The 24469-nt window shown below is 49.3% G+C and overlaps 2 protein-coding genes across 2 annotated transcripts; both read left to right on the top strand.

Moving 5' to 3' along the window:
* Window positions 1-7147: 7147 nt before the first annotated feature.
* LOC311216343 (olfactory receptor 14J1-like) lies at window positions 7148-8083 on the top strand (the record flags this gene model as incomplete). The annotated part of the gene is made up of 1 exon (XM_084297888.1): window positions 7148-8083. The coding sequence occupies one exon, from the start codon at window positions 7148-7150 to the stop codon at window positions 8081-8083; it is 936 nt and encodes a 311-aa protein (XP_084154014.1).
* A 6395-nt stretch (window positions 8084-14478) lies between these two features.
* On the top strand, window positions 14479-15420 carry LOC311216342 (olfactory receptor 14C36-like; the record flags this gene model as incomplete). The annotated part of the gene is made up of 1 exon (XM_084297887.1): window positions 14479-15420. One exon carries the CDS (start codon window positions 14479-14481, stop codon window positions 15418-15420), a length of 942 nt encoding a protein of 313 aa, XP_084154013.1.
* Between the last annotated feature and the right edge of the window lie 9049 nt (window positions 15421-24469).

Here is a 24469-nt window from a genome sequence, read left to right as displayed (position 1 = left end):
TGTGGCCAAAGTGCAGGTCCCTGCACTTGGCTTTGTTGAACCTCATCCCATTCACCTCAGCTTAGCAATCCGACCTATCCAGGTCCCTCTGATGGGCCACCCTACCCCCATGCGGATCATCACTATCTCCCAACTTGGTGTCATCTGCAGATTTACTGAGGGTACACTCAATCCCCTCATCTAGGTCATCAACAAAGACCTTAAACAAGAAAGGTCCCAGTACCGACCCCTGGGGGACACCACTTGTAAGAGGATGCCAGCTGGACTAACCAAAAATCTTGGTTAAAATCTCTGAGGAGAGACATTATGGGCTTCACAAGGACAATGGTAGCAGTGTCACAGATAATCATAGAAACATGGGAACATAGAGTCATAGAATGGTTTGGGTTGGAAGGGATCTTAAAGATCCTCTTATTCCAACCATCCTCCTACTAGACCTGGTTGCTCAAAACTCCTGTCCTTGAACACTTCCAGGGATGGGGCATTCACAGCTTTTCCAGGCTATCTTTTCCAGTGCCTCATCATCCTCAGAGGAAAGAATTACTTCCATGTATCTAATTTAAACTTGTCCTCTTCTAGTTTAAAGTCATTACTCCTTGTCCCATCACTACACTCCCAGACAAAGACTGCCTCCCCAGCTTTCCTGTAGGTCCTCTCTAAGCACTGGAAGGTTGCTCTAAGGTTTCTCCGGTGCTGAGTAGTACCAGTCCTCTCAGCGTGCCTTCATAGCAGAAGTGCTCCAGCCCCTTGATCACCTTTGTGACCCTCCTTTGGACCTCTTCAAATAATTCCATGTACTCGAACTGTCATGTTAAACCACAGAAGTCTTTTTGGCACATGGTGTGGGGCACGAAGGTTTGAGATAATGACAGATCTTACCACAGAGTGCTAAAGTTAAATTGTTATAAACATTAGACCAGTTTAATAGTTGCTGATCACAAGGTTGACATTTTGGATCTCAGGTCTGTTGGGCTTGTTTTCAGAAATGTGTTGTATAGCACATTACTTACTGCACGTGTTCCCATTGTGCTCTTTATCATTTTTGGGGCTGGTTTAAAGATATTTTGCTATGTTGTGTAACACTACCTTATGAGTCTATAAAATTACTGGTCATGTGACAAATCTGTTCTTTGTACTGAGCATTGCCATCACCGCCATACCTCAGGAACCATCACTCAGAAACTATTAAGAATTATGTTCTTGACCTTTTTGCTTTAGGGAGCCAATCTAGGGGAGGAAAAGGAATGTACACTTCTCCACTTCTCCACCTCCCCCTTCTCCTCCAGTTTAATTACACTAGCTCTAAAAAGCTCAGAATATCCATGGGATGGACCTACTGTGTTGTCTCCAGAATGTCTTTCAGCTATTATTTAAGGATAAACAACTCTTGAAGAATGCCCTCCAGAGACCTGCCCCAAGGCAGGAGAGTTAGGAGTGGCAGGCAGCATGGGAGGATCTGGGCAGAAACCTAGAGCAGTGGGCACCTCCAGTGCTTTGGAACTTCCCCCCTGAGCACGTGCAGAATCCTTAAAAACTGCAGAAGTGCTTGAAAAGGAGGGGTTATCACCGTGGCAATTCCAAAGGGAATTCCAAAGGGAGCCTCAGTCAGTGCCACTCCAAGCCCAGTGACATGCCCTGAAGCCACTACAACACCTCTGACATGTCCTGCCACCACTCCAGCACCTATGACAGACCCCAGGTCTAGTCTGGGGCCTAGACCAGAAACCCCAGGTCTGCTCTTGCTAGGCCAGAGCACCAACCTGTGCCAGGATCTCTTGCCTCTACATTAAACAGAAAACAGTGGGTGTGAAAATCAGGCTCCTGAGAATGGAAAAGAACTCAGGTCAGGCTGCTCTGTGGCTGGGCCAGGCCTCTTGTGCTGGCCTGGGGAGCGGGGCTGGCCCTGCGGGGCACAGGCACTGTGTGCTGGGGATCTGCCAGGCAGGAGAGCAGGGCTTCTGCAGCTTCACGGACCTCCATCTCCTGGCACCACGGACACCTCCTTGCTCCATGCATCCAGCAGATAAACACCTATCAGCCACCTGCTTTCTCTTCTTCTAGAGGAACTGGGGACAGAATAGCAAAACCAAGTAAAACTCAGAAATTGTGAGCCACAGAAGGCCCTGATGCTGTGCAAGAAATGCTCAAAAACAGCAACCACAACTGTGGGTGACCATCACTGGTCACACAGCAAAAACACTGTACCACAAGGGGCTGGTTTGCAGAGAGTAACTCCGTCCCACCAACAGCCAGTACAGGGCCCCTGACGGACAAGAAGACTTCCTCTGAGCTCTGGAAGGAGCCAGGAAGGTGCTAATAAGCAGTAGGACAATTGAGGAAGCCCAAAGGCCCTTCTGAAGGGTCACAGAGTGCCACCTGAGAGGCAGTTCTGGGCAGTGGGGAGGGCCAGGAGAAAGACTTGTGAGAAGGCTGTGAGAAACAGAGACACTCAGGGCTTTAACAGATCCTTAAAGTCCTGCCTGAGTCCTCAGATGGAAAGCAATCAATGTCTGTGGGTTGACGAGAAGGAAGTGGTGAGTCCTGGATGGGGGGCAGGGCTAAAGGGCCCTGAGTGAAGCTGGGCTGATGGAGAAGTGTCCACCTTGCATGTGTGCCTCAGCCTGGGAGCAGGGGCCTGCCCACGGTGTGGGATGGCTGGGCTGTGCTCAGCCATGCCCCAGGAGATGACCTTGCTCTCTTCTTCCCCGCCACTCCCCACATGGGGCAGGCCCTCAGGAAGCACCCCTGAGCCTGGAGATGCACCAACCTGCTGCGATGAGGTGCCACTACTGCAGGGGAAGAGGGGAGGGTTGGAGAGACACGTGGGGCCTGCATGCATGAGTGGTATGGACTGGGGAACTGAGTGCCTGGGAAAAGTTACCCTGGAGCCATAGGAGCCATTCTGGAAAGAAAACTTGTAAGCAGGAACCGTACTTTTGTGGCACTGCAGAGCTGCTGGGCACATTGTGCAGGGTGCTCTGATGGACTTTTGTGTCCTTTTCCATCGTGTCTTAAGTGGTGTTTTTCTCAGAAATAGAGCAGCCAACAGAGGTGTGATGGATACTCTGAGATCATGAAATCCATCAGAAAGCTGATCCCAATGAGATGTCTGATATGGGGAGGTTAGGAGAAGGCTGGACAGGAGAGATGTGAGATTTGGGGGAGGGAATAAGGGCTTGGCCAGCAGAAATTAAGGATTTTGTAGAGGTAAATTGGTTCAGGTTATGCTGATGCTGCTGTAACCGTGACCTAAAACAGTCATATGCGACCCTTCCCCACTTAAAATCAGTAACCTTAAGTCACAAATCTAAATGCTGCTCCACACCCTGACAGGAATCCACTACTCCAATGTCTGAACTCAAAGATTCCCTTGAAGTCAAAACTCAGCCCATAGCCTCTTTCCCTTAACTTTCCTCTATTGCTCACCCTGATCCCTGACCTTAACACTAGCATTAAAAGGCTCTCTTTAACCCTGGACTTCTAGGCAGACCAGAACAAAATCCTAAATCGCAAAGCTTGCCAATAATTTAACCACAGGCTTGACACCCCAGGCAGCACACAAAAGTCTTCAACTAAAATTTTGCCTAAACTCTAACTCAGCAAGGTGAGCCTTGTTCCCTAATGCCATACATGAACACCTAACACCCAAAGCCCCTGTTCCTGTGCATTAACCTCATCACCTTCAGCCCCTCTCCACAACATTAACTTAAGGTGCTTGGCCCCTTGTTGCAGGAGAAGAACTGTGAGGCTGCTGTGCAGTCGCTTGGCATTCAAAGATGAATGTGAGGGGCCATGGGTCTGATCAGCTTGTGGGCCACAAGGAGGAGATGGGTGGGAATCCTATGAACCCTACGTCAAGATCTCTTGCCCCAGCAGGAGGAATGTGACTGTGGCAGGGACTGTGAGGTCACTTCTGTCTCTGCCCTTGATAGGGCAGCAGCAGGAACGTGTCACGCAAAGGGACTGTGAGGTCATCTCTGTCTGGAGGTGGCAGGTCACCCTTGACTTCTCCCTGGGAGCTGCACTTTTGGGCTGACATCTGGCAGTGGCCCTGCTAGGCCAGCAGAAGGCACCTGCTTGGCATGCTGACTGGGGGATCCCCTCTGCCTACACACCCAGGAGGATTCAGGCAGAAAGAAGGCCCCCAGATGGGTTGTCCTGTCCCTTCTGCTTGAGTCCATGACTGCACAGCAGCAGGCACAAGGCTTGGCTGTGTGTAGCCAAGAAGCTGCAAGGCCAGCAGCAGGCCCCTGGCTTGGAAGCTGCTGCTGAGGTGACTTGTGTGTGGTTGGCTGAGAGGCCGCAAGGAGCCTGCTGGGTTGGGATGCCTACTTCAGGAGTGGTTTCCACTCTGATGGAGTTTACTTTGGTAGTAGGAAAGAGCAGGAAAGAAAAAACTTCCACAAAGTGCACCATGGATGGTTGGCACTGGCTACAAGGAAGAAGAAATATCCAGGGGAAGAACTGGTCTTGCTGCTAGAGTCTGAGGCAAAGAAGGCATTAGGTACCTCAGCCTTTACCTTATCTCGAGATCATTAACAGATTTCCCCCATGTCCAATGAAGGATGATGATTCTCCTTAATCCTCTTTTATTTAAAGTATTTCTATAAGCAGTCTTTATTGTCTTTGACAGTAATAGACAGATGGAGCTCCAGCTGGGCTTTGGCCCTTTGAACTTTGACCTGCACAGCCCCTTAACATTCAGGACACAGGTCCAGACAAACTGACAGCATGCATGAGAATGAAGAACAGAAAAAGTAGAATCTGGCAACCTTCCACCCACTGTTTTTCTGTGACTCTGTGTTGCAGTTCCATTCAAGTGATTACTCCTGTATTATCCAAACTTTCCTGAAGTCCTGATGCTACTATCCTGTCAGAGATAGCACAATCACATGAAGGTTGAACTGTCTGCCTGCAGCCATGAATGGCTGACAGAATGGAGCATCAGTGTCGAGGAACGCTGAGAAAATGCAGGATTTTGCCTACAGAAATCTCTTGTCATTTACAAGGAGACGAGCCTCGTCCTTCGCCATAAGAATAGGAACCCCACACATCAGGGCAGACTGGGACCCTGCTTAGTGAGCAGCGCCCAGGAGGAGGAGGGCCTGGGCACCACGAGGGATGCCATAGGAGCAGTGGTGCCTGCTCAGCAGGAACCAGGCCAGCTTTCTACAGAGTTGCCTTACGAGGAGCATGGCCACCAAGAAAGTCTGAGTTATCCGAATCAGCTCAGATCCAGTGTGGCACCACACAGAAGAGTGTTTGCAGCCCTCAGGAAAAGAGGTACAGGTCTAGGGGACACTAGGACAGCCTGGTATGGAGAGGATAAAGGGCTATGGCAAAGCTCAAAGTCCCAGCAGGACCAATGTCTTTAGGTCCATGGCTATGGCTGTTGTCTCTGTCACTGAGGCCTATGAGGAGACAACTGATCGTTAAAGCACCAGGGCCTCATTGCCTCCTCAACCCCAACAATGAACAAAGCAGGGGTCGTACCATTCTCCTGCACTTGGCCATGCACATCGCCATCTCCTACTGCCCAGGAAGAGCCCTGTGAAAGGTGTGAAGGGAAAGGATCTCACTTCCCAAGCACTTGGGGTCAAGGCCCAGCCCTTGTGCTTGTTGACACACATCCAGGTTTCCTACACATCAGTGTCACCTTCACATTGCCTTTGTCTCCTTGTCCTCACTGCCTCCAGGGTTCTGCTCTAACGAGCTCCAAGGGAGGCTGTGTCAGTGCTGGCCCTCAGGGGGACACTGCAGGAAACTTGCCTCTGACTTGCACTTCTGGAGAGATGTCTTCAATTGTCTCTGAGTGCCTGAGGTTCGTGTGTGGGCTTATCAGCAAAGCCCCCAGAGGGGTGATTCCAGTGCCTTGGGCTGGTGCTGTACTGCTGAGCTGGGCCGGGCTCATGGGATAGAGAAAACTCATTTCAAAAGTGATCCTGTTGCAGAGAGACAGCTGTGCCTAGGAGCAGCTCCTCTGCACAGCGCAGTAGGGCTGGGGGCTCTGACCGCAGATGGCACACAGAGAGGAGAGAAGGAGAGAGGGCTTGAAGGCACTTGGCAGTGGGAGGATGCTGAGAGCTGCCTGCAGGAGAAACCTGCACAGCCCTTGACAAGGTAAGTGCCTGGCTGCAGGGCCATGCAGCTGCAGGTCCTGGAAGGGTCTTCCGCTGGGTCTTGTTTCTGGGAGGGCAGTGAGTAATGCAGTAGGCTTTGAGAGTCCTGCTGGGTTGCAGTGCAAGGTGAGGAAGTCTGGCAGAAGCCCCTTGGAGTGTCATAACCCAGCTGCCCTTTTTAGCCAAGACTTGGGTGTCCAAGTCTCCTCCAGACACTGCAGGGGATGCAGATTGGGTATTGGGACACCCCAGATTGCGAATATCCAGCTCTGTCCGTGGGGCATCATCCTGGGCTACACTCTTCTCTCCCGCAGGATGCAGCTCTGTCTAGGCATCCTTGTGTTATCCAGATACTTCAAAGAAAAGACACCTCCGTACTAACATGTCTGTGCTGCTGGATGGCTGTCTGTGGGCAGCTGGAGTGAGGCCTCTGCAGCCTTTGCGAAGAGGGAAAAGCTGAGATCCTGCTCATGCACTTGGGGATAAGGTGAGGATTCTGTCCATCTGCACTGGGGTTGGAGCTTCTTTGCTTTAAGCTGTCTCCACTTCTTTGGAAACGCAAGAGTGTGATTGTTCTAAGCATAATAAAATATATTATATAATATATATATATTATAAGAACAATATATAAATATATTGTTCTAAGCATAATAAAAAAGAGTGTGATTACTAAGCATAATAAAATCTGACTCGCTCTACAGTGTGGTTGGAGGTGTTCTTTGCAACAACCCTGCAAAGTTCATGGATCCCATAAGTGGACTGAACTTGAGTTTCCCCCTTGTTCCTGCTTTCTGACTGCTTCACAGAAGGAAGGACACCTCTAAAGGCCCCAGCAATCCATGCTTGCAGTGCCAGTCTCACCCAGCATCAGCTGGGACTCAAGCGATGGAGCTGCAGAAAGCTCCTTTTGCAAAGAGAGGCTTCAGATGAGAGTGCTCTAAGGCTTGTAGTAGGTTTTCCTCAGAGAATTGTCTTCTAAACTTTTTCTGCCTTCTGCTTCTCTACAGACAACTCTTCAATGTCAGAAAATGCCCAACGTCAGCTCAGTGAGCGAGTTCCTGCTGCTGGCATTTGCAGACACACGCGAGCTGCAGCTCCTGCACTTTGCGATCTTCCTGGGCATCTACCTGGCTGCCCTCCTGGGCAACGGCCTCATCCTCACAGCCATAGCCTCCGACCACCGCCTCCACACCCCCATGTACTTCTTCCTCCTCAACCTCGCCCTCCTCGACCTGGGCTGCATCTCCACCACTCTGCCCAAAGCCATGGCCAATGCCCTCTGGGACAACAGGGTCATCTCTTATCAAGGCTGTGCTGCCCAACTCTTTCTCTTTGCTTTCTTGGTTGTAGCAGAATATTACCTTCTCACCGTCATGGCCTATGACCGCTACGTTGCCATCTGCAAGCCCCTGCACTACGGGAGCCTCGTGGGCAGCAGAGCTTGTGCCCAGATGGCAGCAGCTGCCTGGGGCAGTGGCTTTCTCACTGCTGTCCTGCACACGGCCAACACATTTTCCCTGCCCCTCTGCCAAGGCAATGCTGTGGACCAGTTCTTCTGTGAAATCCCCCACATCCTCAAGCTCTCCTGTTCAGATGCCTCTCTCAGGGAAGTTTGGGCACTTGTGTTTAGTGTTTCTTTAGCCTTTCTTTGCTTTGTTTTCATCATGTTATCCTACGTGCAGATCTTCAGGGTAGTGCTGAGGATTCCCTCTGAGCAGGGCCGACACAAAGCCTTTTCCATGTGCCTCCCTCACCTGGCTGTGGTCTCCCTCTTTGTCAGCACTGCCATATTTGCCTACCTGAAACCCCCCTCCATCTCTTCCCCATCCATGGATCTTATTGTGTCAGTTCTCTACTCAGTTGTTCCTTCATCAGTGAACCCCCTCATCTACAGCATGAGGAACCAGGAGTTCAAGGATGCAGTAAGGAAACTGTTTGGATACATGCTTCTTTGCAATCAATAATGTTTGTGAGTTCCCTGATTATTTCAGGAACTGTGAGGAAAATTTTTGTTACTATATTTCTCTATAAATATTTTCTACATTTTTTTTCTTTTGATTTAAATTATGTTATCCTTAACCTGCTACCTGATTTTCTTATTTCTATTTTTTCATTTATAGTGACCCAGTCATCTAATTATTGAAAGAAGCGGGTTATGTAGAGAAACATAATAAATAAAAAAACAAAAACAAAACAAAACAAAAACAGAACTACATTGTTATCTGCTGCAATCTCTTCCCATCCCCTCTGGAGCTGGGGGATCAGCCCCAGCACACAGGAGGGTCTCTGGGCCAAGAGCCCAGCTGCTACATGGAGTTTGGGTGGGGGCTGTTGCTTCTCTGGAGCCATGGCCATTGCCAGCAGCAGGACGTGGCCTTGTCACTGCTGCTCTCTTTTGGCTTTCAGTGTGTTCTCCTGTGCTCTTTTATTCGGATAAGCTGTCAGATCTCATAGGCCTTGGTGACAGTCCTGTTCTCTCTGCAGTGGCATCCCTGTGACTGCAGACAGCAGCAGGCACTGTGCAGCCCTGGGTTACAGCTGGCCTCCCGGATAACACCACAGTAACAGGAGGGCCTTGCTCTGGGCAAACCCAGAAGCCTGGACGCCTCTCCAAAGCTGCTGCCAGGAACATAGCCAAGAGGTTGTTCCCTGCTCTTCTGTTTTCTGGGGTTCTAGTGCCGGGTTCTTCACCTGGGACTCAACAACCCCAAGCAGAGCTACAGGCTGGGAGATGAGTAGTTGGAGAGCTGCCTGGCAGAGAAGGACATGGGAGTACTGGTTGATAGTCGGCTGAATATGGGCCAGTAGTGTGCTCAGGTGGCCAAGAAGGCCAACAGCATCCTGGCTTGCATAAGAAGCAGTGTGGCCAGCAGGTCCAGGGAAGTGATTGTCCCCCTGTACTCAGTTGAGGTACTGAGAGGAGAGTGATGTAACCACTTGAGAAGCTAAAGTCAGAAGGAAAAGCTGAAGTGACTTGGAGTATTAATGGGCCCCACTGAGGGCTGTTACTAACAAAGCCTCCCCAGGGCCTTGTTAGGGCAGATAATTGGAGGCCATGGTTACAGACAGGCAAAGCACTGTGCTGAGAAAAATCTTGGTTGGTTTTAATGAAGCTGAAGGGCCAAGGCCTGACCACGGCCACTGGGAGAGGAGACCCTGCACACCCATGTCTGGCTCAGGGCTAGTCTTGGGGTCTGTGGGATGTGGTGGGTAGTGTGATGCTACTAGAAGAACTTCATTTTGACACCTCCGCAGCCCTGCACAGTGTTGCAAGGAAGCAATGCCAACAGTCAGCATGCCAAGCCTGCCTTCTGCTGGCCTAGCAGGGCGACTGCCAGATGTCAGCCCAAAAGTGCAGCTCCCAGGGAGAAGTCAAGGCTGACCTGCCACCTCCAGGCACAAGTGACCTCCCAGTCCCTTTCTGTGACACGTTCCTGCTGCTGCCCTATCAAGTGCAGAGACAGAAGTGACCTCACAGTCCCTGCCACAGTTATGATCCTCCTCCTGGGGCAGGAGATGCTGAGGCAGACCTGTGCTCCTCAGATCATTCCCACCCTTCTCCTTCTTTTGGCCCACAAGCTGATCAGATCAGGGTAAGCAAGAGAGTAAAGGTAAGGAAAAGGGGCTATGGACTGAGTTTTGGCTTGAAGGGATACTTTGAAGTCAGGCATAAGAATAGTGGATTCCTGTCAGGGTGTAGAGTAGTATTTAGGTTTGGGGATTAATATCACTCGTTAAAATAAGGGAAAGGCTTTACATGACTGTTTTAAGCCAGCATTACAGCAGAATCAACATTGCCTGAATGTTCGAACCTCACAGAAATCATTAATTTCTGCTAGCCAAACTCCTCTTTCCTCCCCCAAATCTCACATCTCTCCTGACCAGGCTTCTCCTGACTTCCCCATATCAGTCATTTTCTTAGGGGCAGCTTTCTGATGGTTTTCATGATCTCAGAGTACCTGTCTCATATCTGTTGGCTACTCCTGCCCCAAGGGGACAAGCAGCTGAAGTTAGGGATAGGAGTGGGGTTGAAGCTGAGATGTGCTGTGTGCATGGTGGAGAGCTTAGGGAATTAGGTGTTCAGAGTAACATTTAGGGATTAGAGGTCACCTTCTAGGGTTAAGGGAATGGTAGGGCTTTGAGGGAAGGATTGGTGTTCTTCTCGAGATGCCTGCTCAATTTATAGGGGAAGATCAAGCTTTGGAGATTGGAGATTTGTTTAGTTCTTGACTGGGGGCTAGGGTGAAGGCTGGCGTTATAAGCCTTGGTTAGGCTTAATCATCCTTTTGCTCAGCCTTCTAGTAGAAGATGGGTTTGACATCTGCCTTTTCTAAGTCCTAAGGAATGATTTTAATCAATTTGTATTTTCCAAGGTCTTTGAGATCAGTCTTCTGACGATGTCAGCAGCTGTACCAGCACCTCTCTCCTTCTTCCAAAACCAACTCTAAACAACCTGAGGACTGGCCATGGGGATGATGAAATTTTGGGAAAGGGCTTGGTTAAAATCTCTGAGGAGAGCCCTTATGAGCTTCACATGGTCAATGATGGCAGTGTCATAGGTAATCATAGCAACATGGGATCATGGTTTGGGTTGGAAGGGACCTAAAGATCATCTTATTCCAACCCCCCTGCAGTGGGCAGGGACACTTTGCACTAGACCGGGTTGCTCAAAACACATTCCAACCTGTCCTTGAACACTTCCAGGGATGGGACATTCACAGCTTTTCCAGGCAACCTGTTCCAGTGCCTCACCATCCTCAAAGGAAAGAATTTCTTCCATGTATCTAATTTAAACCTGCCATCTTCTATTTTAAAGTCATTAATCCTTGTCCTATCACTACACTCCCAGACAAAGACTGTCTCCCCAGCTTTCCTGTAGGTCCTCTCTAAGTACTGGTAGGTTGCTCTAAGGTTTCCCTGGTGCCTTGTCTTCTCCAGGCAGAACAGTTCTCTCAGTGTGCCTTCATAGAAGACTTGCTCTAGCCCCTTGATCTGGACTTGTTCAAATAATTCCATGTACTCGAACTGCCGCGTTAAACCACAGAAGTCTTTTTGGCACACGGTGTGGGGCACAAAGGGTTGAGTTAAGTACAGATCTTACCACAAAGTGCTAAAGTTAAATTGTTATAATCATTAGACCAGTTTAATAGTTGCTGATCACAAGGTTGACATTTTGGATCTCAGGTCTGTTGGGCTTGTTTTCAGAAATGTGTTGTATAGCACATTACTTACTGCCTGTGTTCCCATTGTGCTGTTTGTCATCTCTGGGGCTGGTTTAAAGATATTTTGCTATGTTGTGTAACACTGGCTTATGAGTCTATAAAATTATTGGTCATGTGACAAATCTGTTCTTTGTACTGAGCATTGCCATCACCTCCATTCCTCAGGAACCATCACTCAGAAACTATTAAGAATTACACTCTTGACCTTTTTGCTTTAGGGAGCCAATCTAGGGGAGGAAAAGGGATGTACACTTCTCCACTTCTCCACCTCCCCCTTCTCCTCCAGTTTAATTACACTACCTCTACAAAGCTTAGAATATCCATGGGATGGTCCTGCTGTGATGTCTCCTGAATGTGTTTCAACTGTTGTTTAAGGATAAACAGCTCTTGAAGAATGCCCTCCAGAGACCTGCCCCAAGGCAGGAGAGTTAGGAGTGGCAGGGAGCATGGGAGGATCTGGGCAGGCACCTAGAGCAGTGGGCACCTCCAGTGCTTTGGAACTTCCCCCCGAGCACGTGCAGAATCCTTAAAAACTGCAGAAGTGCTTGAAAAGGAGGGGTTATCACCTTGGCAATTCCAAAAGGAATTCCAAAGGAAGCCTCACTCAGTGTCACTCCAACCCCTGTGATGGGCCCTGAAGCTACTCCAACACCTCTGACATGTCCTGCAGCCACTCCAGACCCTGTGACAGACCCCAGGTCTAGTCTGGGACCTAGACCAGACCCCCCAGGTCTGCTCTTGCTAGGCCAGAGCACCAACCTGTGCCAGGTTCCACTGCTTCTACATGCAGGAGAAAACAGTGGGTGTGAAAATCAGGCTCCTGAGAATGGAAAAGAACCCAGAAAAGAAAGGAGGGAGAAGAATGTTGATCTATGAAACCTTCACATAAACTTCCCCATGAGAGGGTACTTCCAAGATCCAAAAGGGTACAGGTGGAGTTTTGGGATAGCTGCCTCGGAGACAGAGGATGTTAAAGAGTTGTCTCCACCCAGTCCCTGGGAGGACCCTTCCATTTATGCAGTGGTTGAAGGTCAAAGAAGAGCAGGTGCAGATGGTTAATGCAATGTTCTACCAGTTGGGGACAGGCTGGAGATCAGTCAATAATGAGCAATTGCACTGTGTATAGCTTGCTTTGTACATAACGATAATAGTAATAAAAATAATTGCTATTATTATTCCTCTTCCCCTTCAGTACTTCAAACTGCCCTTACTACAACACATAAGCATTTGGGGCTGGGGGGTGTTGGTGTGAGCTAACAGCTGTGTGGTGCTGAGCTGCCTGCCAGGTTAAAGCACATCATGTTTGACAACCATACTCTAACAGTAGAAATAACATTTCTAAAAGTCATCTCTCCTGTGTTCAGAGAAGGCCAGTCGGTGATGAATTCAGTCTGCTTCAGACACCACACCCCAGCAGAGACCCTGCTGCTTTTGGGAGCTGTCAGCCCTGAGGCCTTGGGGACACCTCAAGGGAGCCCAAGGGCACAGAGCAAGCGATGCCACGGTCGGGTGCTGTACTGCTGAGCTGGGCCAGGCTCCTGAGCCCAAGGGGAGCTCCTGGCAAGAGGCATCGCTGTAGAGAGACAGCTGTGCCCAGGAGCAGCTCCTCTGCACAGCGCAGCAGGGCTGGAGGCTTTGACCACAGGTCAGAGGAGAGAAGGAAAGAGGGCTTGGAGGCACTGAGGAGCGCAACAACAGAGGGCAGCGTGTGGCAGGACACATCTGCAGGCTCTTGACACCGTGAGGCTCTGGCAGCAGGGCACTGCAGATCGGGTTGCCAGAGGGGTCTCCTACAGCTGGCACATCTGATGGCTGATAGCATCTGGCAGGATGACTTTTACACTACATTTAATGTGGAATAGAATGTGCTATACACAATGGCATTTATAAAAGGGCATTTCCAGAGGAAAACTGAGGCTTGGTTAATCTGAAGAGGAAGGCTTTTTTAGTTTCTGTGCTTTCCGAATCTTGCAGTGCAGTGGAAGCATGGATGGGGTCTGTGAGCATGGACAGGGAGATGTGGGGACATAGAACCATCTCCCAGCAGAGAAATAGGAAGGCAGCAGGGACTTGGGCAGGTGGTGAGAGGGAGCTGCTGCCACAAATGCTGTGCGAGGGAGGGCTCAGGCACCTACCTGCAACCCCCTGCACGGCAGGAGCATTCCCTGGGACACACCGTGCTCTCCTCTCCCACCAGCACAGCCTCTGCCCTCAAGCCCCCGGTGTCCCCAGCAGGAGCTGCCTCCTCTGCAGGCAGAGCTTCAGCACAGGAGGGTCTGCTGAGTGTCCGTCTGTCCCTCCCTGGCCTTGCCTCCCCTGGCAGCAGCACGCTGGCATTCCTCCTGGCTTCTCCAGCTGGCCGTGCTGCTGCTGGTCTTGTTCCCAGGCTGGCTGGGGATGGGGGTTTCACATGCCCATTCCATGAGCCCTAGGAGTGTTTGGCTGGAAGAGGAGTATGGGGACAGGATGAGGGGTCTGGAGATGGGCACTTTGTGCCTGGATTCCTCTACTCTCAGCAGTGTTCAGGTTCTTCTCAGGTCAACCTCTGAGTACAACTTTCCTGCAACACTCACATGGTGGCTGAGACCAGTATTGATGGACAGATTATCTGTCCTCACTAAAGGACACTGCACTATAGGGCCAGTCCCTTTTTCCCTTAGGATGCACAACATTTCCACTTATGTGCTGGAGAAATGCCCGGGATTTCTGTTTTAGAAAAACTCAGCAGGTGTGGTAGGTCAGTAACAACAAAAAATCTGACCCTATAAAATGAAAATTAAAAAAAATCATATATATATATCTGCTGTGAAGTTGGGTAACCAGGGAGCAACACTGGGGCAAGGTTCTTTATTATCAGGAGTGAAGTGAGTCTGAGATTGCCCCATGTTCCACCTTACCTCTGGCTATTGGGCATAACTGACTCTTGCATTGAATACAGAGGAGTCCCCTGCTCCCGGGGATACCCTCAGGCATCAGGAAGAACTCAGGAAAGATACCTACCAAATGTCTTCCTGGAAATGGACAATTTTCTGGCAATTCTAAATGAGAAATGGGATGAGTTTTTCTCTGATGAATCTGTTGTACATTGTTACTATTCTTTCTCTTCTTTGTTCAGGATCACATCCCCAGAAAAGCAGATGTCCAACAGAAGCACCATCTCCGAGTTCCTCCTGCTGGCATTCGCAGACACGCGTGAGCTGCAGCTCCTGCACTTCGCGCTCTTCCTGGGCATCTACCTGGCTGCCCTCCTGGGCAATGGCCTCATCCTCAGCGCCGTAGCCTGCCACCACCGCCTCCACACCCCCATGTACTTCTTCCTCCTCAACCTTGCCCTCCTCGACCTGGGATCCATCTCTACCACTATTCCTAAAGCCACGGCCAATGCCCTCTGGGACACCAGGGCCATCTCCTACCAAGGATGTGCTGCACAGGTCTTCTTTTTCGTCTTCTTCTTTGGTTCAGAGTTTTCCCTTCTCACTATCATGGCCTATGACCGCTACGTTGCCATCTGCAAGCCCCTGCACTACGGGAGGCTCCTGGGCAGCAGAGCTTGTGCCCAGATGGCAGCAGCTGCCTGGGGCAGTGGCTTTCTCAATGCTGTCCTGCACACGGCCAACACATTTTCCCTGCCCCTCTGCCAAGGCAATGCTGTGGACCAGTTCTTCTGTGAAATCCCCCACATCCTCAAGCTCTCCTGCTCAGATGCCTACCTCAGGGAAGCTGGTCTTCTGGTCTTTAGCACATTTTTAGCATTTGGATGTTTTGCTTTCATTGTGCTGTCCTACGTGCAGATCTTCAGGGCAGTGCTGAGGATGCCCTTTGAACAGGGCCGGCACAAAGCCTTTTCCACGTGCCTCCCTCACCTTGCCGTGGTCTCCCTGATGGTCAGCACTGGCATTTTTGCCTACCTGAAGCCCAACTCAATCTCTTCCCCATCCCTGGATCTACTGGTGTCACTTCTGTACTCAGTGTTGCCTCCAGCAGTGAACCCTCTCATTTACAGCATGAGGAACCAGGAGCTCAAGGATGCAGTGAGGAAACTGTTTTTGTATGTGCTTATTAAACATCAATATTGTTAATATTATTGTGATTTTTATCATATTATTTTTATCCTTAGTATTATTATCATATTATAAACATTAATAATAATACTGTCAGGACTACTATTGTATTTGAGAAACGAACATGACAGATTTTCATATCATTTTTCTTTTCTTTTTATTATTTTCATGACTTCTGATATTGGTTGAATTTATTTAGTAATTTTTTACTTTGAGTACATCTTCTAATCAACCTATTGAACTAGGCATCCTCTGTAGGTATAGACAATAAAGCATAAATTCACTGGTCTCAGCTGCCATCTCTTCCCATGTACTCTGGAGCTGGGGGAGCAGCCCCAACACACAGGAGGGGTTCACGGCCAAAAGCCCAGCTGCTACATGGAGGAGCAGCCCCAGTGGCCCTCGGGGCTGCCCCTCACTGCCCGCTGGGCTCTGCCTCTCTGCTGCCTTCGGGTCAGGGCTGCTGCTTCCCTGGAGCCATGTCCATGGCCAGCATCAGGACGTGGCCTTTTCACTGCTACTCTCTTTTGGCTTCCACATTGTTCTCTTGTGCTCTTGTACGTGGGTTAGCCATCAGATCTCATGCACCTTGGTGACTTTCCTGATGTCCCTAGAGTGGCATCTCCTCCACATCTCTGTACACCTCTTCTAAAGCAGTTGTCAGAAATACACCCAAGGAGCTCCTCCCTGGACAGGCTTCTTGTTTTTCTGGGCTTCAGGATGGATCAGTCCCATAGTGATAGCTGAAGGGCAAAGGGCTGGACTGGGATCTGACTTCTTGGTAGCACATGGCCCAACAAACAGTGATAAGTGGCATGGCCTTGGCATATCCTGCAGTTACTGGGTCTGATGGCAAATGGCATCCTGGAGAGGAATGTGGAGCTGCTCTGTGGCTGGGCCAGGCCTCTTGTGCTGGCCTGGGGAGCGGGGCTGGCTCTGCGGGGCACAGGCACTGTGTGCTGGGGATCTCCCAGGCAAGAGAGCAGGGCTCCTGCAGCTGCACCATAGCCAGCCTCCTTGTTTCTCTACTCAACCAGAAACTACACATGCGTGAGCTGCCTGCTTCCTCCCCCTCTAGAGGGAGAGGAGGAAACACATCTAGAGAGAGAAGTGAAAGGACATAAAAACTCACAGAAAGATAGACACATAAGGAAGGGAAAGGAAAAGAAAAAATAAAGAAAGAGGAATTGCAACCCCAAACATGAGGAATATTTAGTAACTCATCAGTTCTCACAAGCAGATTGCTGTGCTGTCAGTCTCTGAGAAACTGCTACCTTGTCTTGGAAAGATGACCCCAATATTTACTGCCAAGCACCATGTTATGTCTGAGGTGGACTGAGCAGAGATCAAGTGCTCAGTCTGGTGTGAGCAGGCAGAGGAGAGCTCAGCATCCCCTTGGCACACATAAGCCCCAGCAAAGGAGCCTGGCGAATGATTCCTTGCAGCCCTGGGGAATGGCAGTGACCTCATGAGCTGGGTCTGCCTCCCAGCCTGCCCAGCACAGCCCTACAGAGTGCCCCCGTGCCCCAGGCACAGCCCCCTCGCTCTGCAGAGCAGCACCTCTGGTTGTCATGTCAAAATCAAAAGATTTCAGCTTTTGCCTAAAGTCATCCTCCACGGCTGCTTTCAGTTTTCTACACAGAGGCAGCCAGTGCCTCCAAGATCCCTGGGGGAAAATGAAGCATGCCTGAGGGCCTGGAAAAAATTAGCCTGAATCCATTCTGGAACCAAAACTTAACATCAGGAAGCTCACTTCTGTGGTTGTGCAGAGCTGCTGGGCACATGGTGCAGGGTGTTCCTAGACATGTTTCTGTCCTCTTCCATTTTGCCTTACGTGCCACTTCTGTCTTAGGAATGGAGTAGCCAACAGAGGTGAGACAGATACTCTGAGATCATGAGAGCCATCAGAAAGCTAATCCCAACAAGATTACTGCTATGGGGAGGTCAGCTGAACCCTGGCTAAGAGTGATGTGGGATTTAGGGGAGGGAAGAGGAGCTAGGGCAGCAGAAATTCATGATTTGGAAGATGAAAAAATGTTCAGGTAATGTTCATGCTGTTCTAACACTGACTTCAAAAATTCATGTGAGGTCCTTCCAAGGTCTCAACCTGTAAACTCAATCCCTAACCCTAAATGCTACTCCACACCCTGACAGGAATCCACTACTCTAATGCCAGACCTCACAGTATCCCTTGAAGCCAAAACTCAGCCCATAGCCTCTTTCCCTTACCCTTACTCTTTTGTTTACCTTGATCCCTGCCCTTAGTCCTAGCATTGAAATGCTCTGTTTAACCCTAGACACCTTCTTTACAGACCTAAAAAAAAACCTTAAACCACAGAGCTTCCCCATACCCTAAGCACAGACAGCACACCTTAAACAGAAGACCAAACACTTCCACTAAATTTGCCTTAATCTCTAACTCAGAAAGATGAGCCCTAGTCCCTAACACCATACATGAGCATCTAACACCTAAAGCCCCTCTTCCTGTGCATTAACCTCCCCACCTTCAAGCCCTCTAACTTTAGGTGCTTGGCCCCTTGAGGCAGGGCAGGAACCATGAGGTTGCCGTGAGGTCTCATGGCATTCAAAACCAAGTGAGGACTGACATCTGGCAGTGGCCCTGCTAGGCCAGCAGAAGGCACCTGCTTGGCATGCTGACTGGGGGATCCCCTCTGCCTCCAGAGCCAGGACGACCCAGGCAGAAAGAAGGCCCCAAGATGGGTTGTCCTGTCCCTTCTGCTTGAGTCCATGACTGCACAGCAGGAGGCACAAGGCTTGGCTGTGTCTAGCCAAGAAGCTGCAAGGCCAGCAGCAGACCCCTGGCTTGGAAGCTGCTGCTGAGGTGACTTGTGTCTGCTTGGCTGAGAGGCCGCAAGGAGCCTGCTGGGTTGGGATGCCTACTTCAGGAGGGATTTCCACCCTGATGGAGCTTCCTTTGGCAGTAGGAAAGAGCAGAAGAAAAAACTTCCACAGAATGCACCTTGGATGTTAAGCATTGGCCACAAGGAGGAAGAAATGTCCCTCAAAGTATATTGCTGTGGTGCCAGAGGTCACCCTCTGATTAGACCGTCGCTTTGTTTTTTCATGTAACATCTGGTGAGGGCTGACGAGACATGGGTGAAAGCAAGGCATGAAAGCAAGGTGATGAACAGAGATGGGTGTCTGCAGACTTCAAAAAATTAGGTCAGACTACGGGACAGCAAAGGAAAGCCTGCAGAGGAGAAGGCAGAGGGTGCTGGTAGAAATGGCAGGCCCAACAGCCCTGAAATTTCTGTCCTCTTGGCTAGAGCTTAGGAGGAGATAAGCTATATTCATTGTGATGAGGCCTCATAGATTCCTTGCAACCCTGTGCAGTACCACGGAGGTGTCACACCAGTGTTGTTCTCATGGCATCACACTGACCACCACATCCCACAGACCCCAGGAAAAGCCTTGAGCCAGATGTGGGGGTGCAGAATCTCCTCTCACAGTTCCAGGGGTCAGGCCTTGGCTCTTCTGCTTCACCAAAACCAATCAAGACTTTTCTCAGCACAGTGCTTTGCCTGTCTGTAACCATGGCCTCCAATTATGTGCCCTAACAAGGCCCTGGGGAGGCTTTGTTACTAACAGCCCTCAGTGGGGTCCATTAATACTCCAAGTCACTTCAGCTTTTCCTCCTGACTTTACTTGCTCAAGCGGTTGCATCACTCTCTTCCAAGTACCTGAGCTTCATAGACTGAGCACCAAAATGGACTTCATTAAAATGCAGAAACTCCTAACATCTCTTCAATAGTTTCTTCAAGCCTTCATGCCTTGTGCCGCTAATTACAGAGCTTACATGGCGTACTTAAGGAAGAAAAATTCAAAACGCAGCTCATAAAAAATATTTTCAGTTTTTAAAGGCTGAATTTTGCTGCAGTTCAGTTTTGAGTATCATTCTCCTATTACTGTTCATCCAGGGTAACTTCTTTGGAGACCTTCTTCTACGGGAGGAAAAGCAGAGTCCGGAGGTCAGACACCCTCCCTGCCAGCAGTGGTCTTTGTCCCTGTAACTGCAGCCCAGCCCACGCACGAAACCCTTTCTAAGACAACTCCGGTTCCTTGAAAACAAATAAAATAAAATAAAACCAAAAATAAAATAAAACAAAACAAAACAAAACAAAACAAAATCAAAAATAAAATAAAACTGAAAATAAAATAAAATAAAATGAAACCTAAAATAAAATAAAATAAAATAAAATAAAATAAAATAAAATAAAATAAAATAAAATAAAATAAAATTGAAATGACTTTTGAAATCTGAGAAATTCAGCTTGAATCGCAGTAGACACCTAGATATACATGGTATCTCTTGGGTCTTCTGTTGAAAACTCAGGATGAAATCTAAAGAAAATATATCTTCAAGTTGATGTAGTTGTACCCATGAGATTGGCTTCTTTTGGGAAATTGCCCCTTCCAGACACAGAAAACTAAATTGAGTAAAGTGAAAAGACCTGCCCAGTCAATAGAGTAGGGCAGAGTCCTACTTCCTGTGCTATAGATGCAGAAGGCAAAAAGAATTGCATTGTGCCTGACACTACTCTGGGACGTGTCACCCAGGTCAGGTAACTTTACCTTAGTGCTGACAAGGACATCACTAAACTACGCTCCCAAGCTCTATATCTACACCTCGGCTCTCCCGTCGATGAACCAGCTCATCAATTTCCTATCTGGGAGATCCTCTACCCATACATAAATCTCTTCTTCCTCTCTTGCTTGACCAGCACGGTGACTTGAATGTGGAACACCCTCATCGCTGTGCTGGTGCCTGACACCAAACACCTGCAGATGCCCGTGGCCTTCTTCCTGGGGGAGAGTTGTCCTCCTTGCAGACCTTGTACAGCTCCACCACACTGCGCCAGATGCTGGCCAGCTTCCTGGCTGGAGACAGCACCCCCTTTGCTCACAGAGGTGGCAGCACTCTCAGATGCACCTTCTGCATGACCGCAGTGCTTCCTGCTGGGGGCCATGTCCTATGGTCAGCCCTGGGCTGTATGCCATCCCTGTTCTCTATAAGGCTCGGGAAGTGGAAGGCCTGACTCCAGAAGGCAGCTGTACCTGAACCGGGTGAATTTCTCTCATGTACAGGAATTCTTTCTCCTCCTCCCAGCTACAGTTCTGTGGCCCCTGTGTCAAGCACCCCTTGTGTGGTTTTGCCCCATTGCTGGAGCTGTCCTGCAGTGCCAGAGTGATTCTCCTGGTTTTGCTTTCAAAATTTGCATTTGTATCCAATCTTCCTATTCCTAATCATGCAGATTTCATGTGTGTGTGTCCTGTGTTGGCAGGCCCAAGGCTTTATCCACCTGCTCTTCTGTCCTCATGAGTGTCACTGTTTTCTATGGCACAATCATCATTTTCTGTGTGAAGCACAGAACAGCCCACTTCACAGATCTTAACCAAGCTCTTTCCAAACCTTCATCATCCCCCTGGTCAATCCTCGGGTTTCTTAGCGGTGGTGTGGGAAGGGTGAGAGAGGTGCTAGTGGAGATGCTGACATTGTCATAAGACCTATCTCAAATACCTTGGAAAGGACAGATGGATCAGAGAATTTTCTCGGGACTTGGAAAAAGCAGATGACAAACCCATCTTCTAGTAGAGGGGCAAGCAGAAAGATGATGAAGCATAACCAAGTTGTAAAATGCCAGCCTTAGCCTTAGGCCCCAAACCAGACCTAAACTGAAGTCCTCAAAGCTTGCCCTTATTCTAACCCCTGAGCAGGATCCTTAGGCACAACACTAAACAATTCCTTGAAGCCCTTGCCATTCCTTTAACTCTGGAATGTGACCTCTAATTCCTAAATATTAACCCGAACACCTAACTCCCAAAGCTCTCCACCATGGACACAGCACATCTCAGCTTCAACCCCACTCCTACCCCTACCTTGTGTGGCTTTTATGCTTGGGGTAGGGCAGGGACTGTGAGGTCCTGAAGCAGTCCAATGGCATTGGAAGAGGCATGTGAGGTGACAGGTATGTGATCAGATCAGAGGCCACATGGAGGAGCTGGCTGGGAATGCTGGGATGAGGTCAGGTGTGCCTCAGGATGTGCTGGGCCTGCAGGATGCATATAGGTGTGAAGGAGGCTGTGAGGTCACTTCTGTCTGTGGAGCTGATGGACCAGCAGCAGGAATGTGGCACAGATAGGGACCATAAAGGGCAGAAGCATGCACAATGCATTGAAGATGATGGTGAGGCATCTTCTGTTTCGGTCATGTGATAGACCACAGGAAGGCTGATGGGATGGGAGTCATGCTTGAGGTACAGATATTGAGACCATAGAATGAGAGAATGGCTCCTGTTGGAAGGGACCTTAAAGGTCATCTAGTTCCAACCCCCTGGCCATAAGCAGGGATGCCCCCTATGAGATCAGGTTGCCCAGGGCCTCATCTACCCTGCTCTTGAACAGCTCCAGGGATAGGGCACCTCTAAGGTCTCTTGGCAACCTGTTCCAGTGCCTCACCTCCCTCTGAGTGAAGAGTTTCCTCCTAACATCTAATCGAAATCTCCCCTCTTTTAATTTAAACCATTCCCTTGTCCTATCATTATCTAATTGAAAAAAGAGTCAATCTCCATCTTTTTTATAAGACCCCTTGAAGTATTGAAAGGCCACAAAGAGGTCACCCCGGAGCCTTCTTTTCTCCAGGCTGTAGTCCCAGCTCTCTTAGCCTTTCTTCATAGGAGATGTGCTCCAGCCCCTTGATCATCTTTGTGGCCCTCCTCTTGACCCGTTCTAACAGATGCACATCATTCTTGTGCTGCGGGCCCCAGTCGTGGATGCAGGACTCCAAGTGGAGCCTCACAGGGGCAGAGTAGAAGGAGTAGAAATAGAAGTGACCGGTACAGAATGCACTCTCACTGTCAATCTCACTGTCTATGTCACAGATAAAGATATTAAACAGCACCAGTCCCAGGACAGACCCCTGAGGTACAACACTTGTCACCAGCCTCCATAGGACATAGAGGCGTTGAGCACCACGCTCTGGGTGTGATCTTCAGGCCAACTCCTTATCCACTGAATGATGCACCCATCAAATGCATATCTCTCTAATTTGGAGATCAGGATGTCATATGGGACAGTGTCAATGGTCTTACAGAAGTCCAAGTAGATGACGTAGGTCTGTCTTCTCTTGTTGTCTGATGTGGTCACTCAATGTAGAAAGCCAGCACATTGGTCAGGAACAATTTGGCCTTTGGTGAAGCCATGCTGGCTGTCTGAGATCACCTCTTTGTCTTGCACGTGCCTTGACATTGATTCCAGGAGGATCTTTTCCATGATCTTGTCAGGCAAAGAGGTGAGGCTCACCATTCAATAGTTCCACGGCTTCTCATTTCTACCCTTTTTAAAAATGGGAGTGATGTTTTCCTTTTCAGGTCACCAGGGAGTTCACCTGACTGCCAGGACTCTTTAAATATGATGGAGAGAGGTTTGACAACTACATCAGCCAGTTCCCTCAGGACCCTGGGTTGCATGTCATCAGGCCCCATAGACTTACTTGTTGGGTTTCTTCAGGTGGTCTCAAACCTGCTCTTCACTTACAGCAGGTGGGAATTTGCACCCCCAGCCACCAACTATGGGTTCAGGGAAACAAAAGACTTAAGAAGCCGTACTGGCAGTGAAGACTGAAGAAAAGAAGTTGTTGAGTCCCTCAGCCTTCTCCATGTCTGTCATTACCAGTTAACCCTTCTCATTCATCACAGGGGGTACAATGTCCTTGGCCTTCCTTTTCTGAGCAAGGTACCTACAGAATCCCTTGCCAAGATCAGTTCCATCCATGCATTGCTTTCCTTTTCCCATCCCTCCACATCTGAAACTGAAACATGCTTGAGGGCTTGGGAAAAGTAACACTGGATGCATAGAAGCCACCTGGGAAACAAAACTTGTAGGTAGGAAGCATGATTTTGTGGAGGTGCAGAGCTGATGGGCACATTGCACAGGATGTGCCTAAAGATCTTTGTGCCCTTTTCCCTCCTGACTACAACGCCACTACCTTCTCAGGAATGGAGGAGCCAACAGAGGTGAGACAGGTACACTGAGATGTTAAACGTCATCAGAAAGCTGACCCTAATAAGATATGGGGAGGTCAGGAGCAGCCTGGACAAGAGAGATATGAGATTTTGGGGTGGTAAGAGGAGCATGGCCAGCAGAAATTAATGATTCTGTAGAGGTAAGAGGGGTCATTTAATGTAGATGCTACAGTAACACTGACTTAAAACAGTCATGTATTGCCCTTTCCTTATTTGAACCAGTAATTTTAATCTTTAAACCTAAATGTTACTCCACCACTCTGAGAGGAATGCACTATTCTAATGCCTGAACTCAAAGTATCCATTGAAGCAAAACTCAGCCTGTTTCCCTTACCTTTACTCTCCTCCTTACCCTATTCACTTCCTTTAACACTATCATTAAAATGAACTATTTAGCCCTAGAGAAGTTGTTGGCAGGCCTAAAAAAAGCCTAAACCACAGGGCTTGCCCATACCCTTGAGACAGACCTGATAGCCACAGAAGAACACCAAAGATTCCCATTAAACCTGTGTTTATCCTCTAACCTAGAATGGTGAGCCCTAGTCCCTGAAGGACTAGAGAGAGGTCAGCCCTACCTCAGGATGTCCTGACCCAGCAGGAGGAATGTGAATGTGAGGTCACTTCTCTCTCTGCACGTGATAGGGCAGCAGCAGGAACGTGTCACGTAAAGGGACTGTGAGGTCACTTGTGTCTGGAGGTGGCAGGTCAGCCTTGCCTTCTCCCTGGGAGCTGCACTTTTGGGCTGACATCTGGCAGTGGCCCTGCTAGACCAGCAGAAGGCACCTGCTTGGCATGCTGACTGGGGGATCCCCTCTGCCTCCAGACCCAGAAGGACCCAGGCAGAAAGAAGGCCCCAACATGGGTTGTCCTGTCCCTTCTGCTTGAGTCCATGACTGGGCAGCAGCAGGCACAAGGCTTGGCTGTGTCTCCACAAGAAGCTGCAAGGCCAGCAGCAGGCCCCTGGCTTGGAAGCTGCTGCTGAGGTGACTTGTGTCTGGTTGGCTGAGAGGCCACAAGGAGCCTGC

Source organism: Netta rufina (assembly GCF_964035555.1).
Source record: "Netta rufina genome assembly, chromosome: 18".
Taxonomy (NCBI): Eukaryota; Metazoa; Chordata; class Aves; order Anseriformes; family Anatidae; genus Netta; species Netta rufina.
Note: the sequence above shows the minus strand (reverse complement) of the source record. Positions and strands in the feature narration are given on the sequence as shown.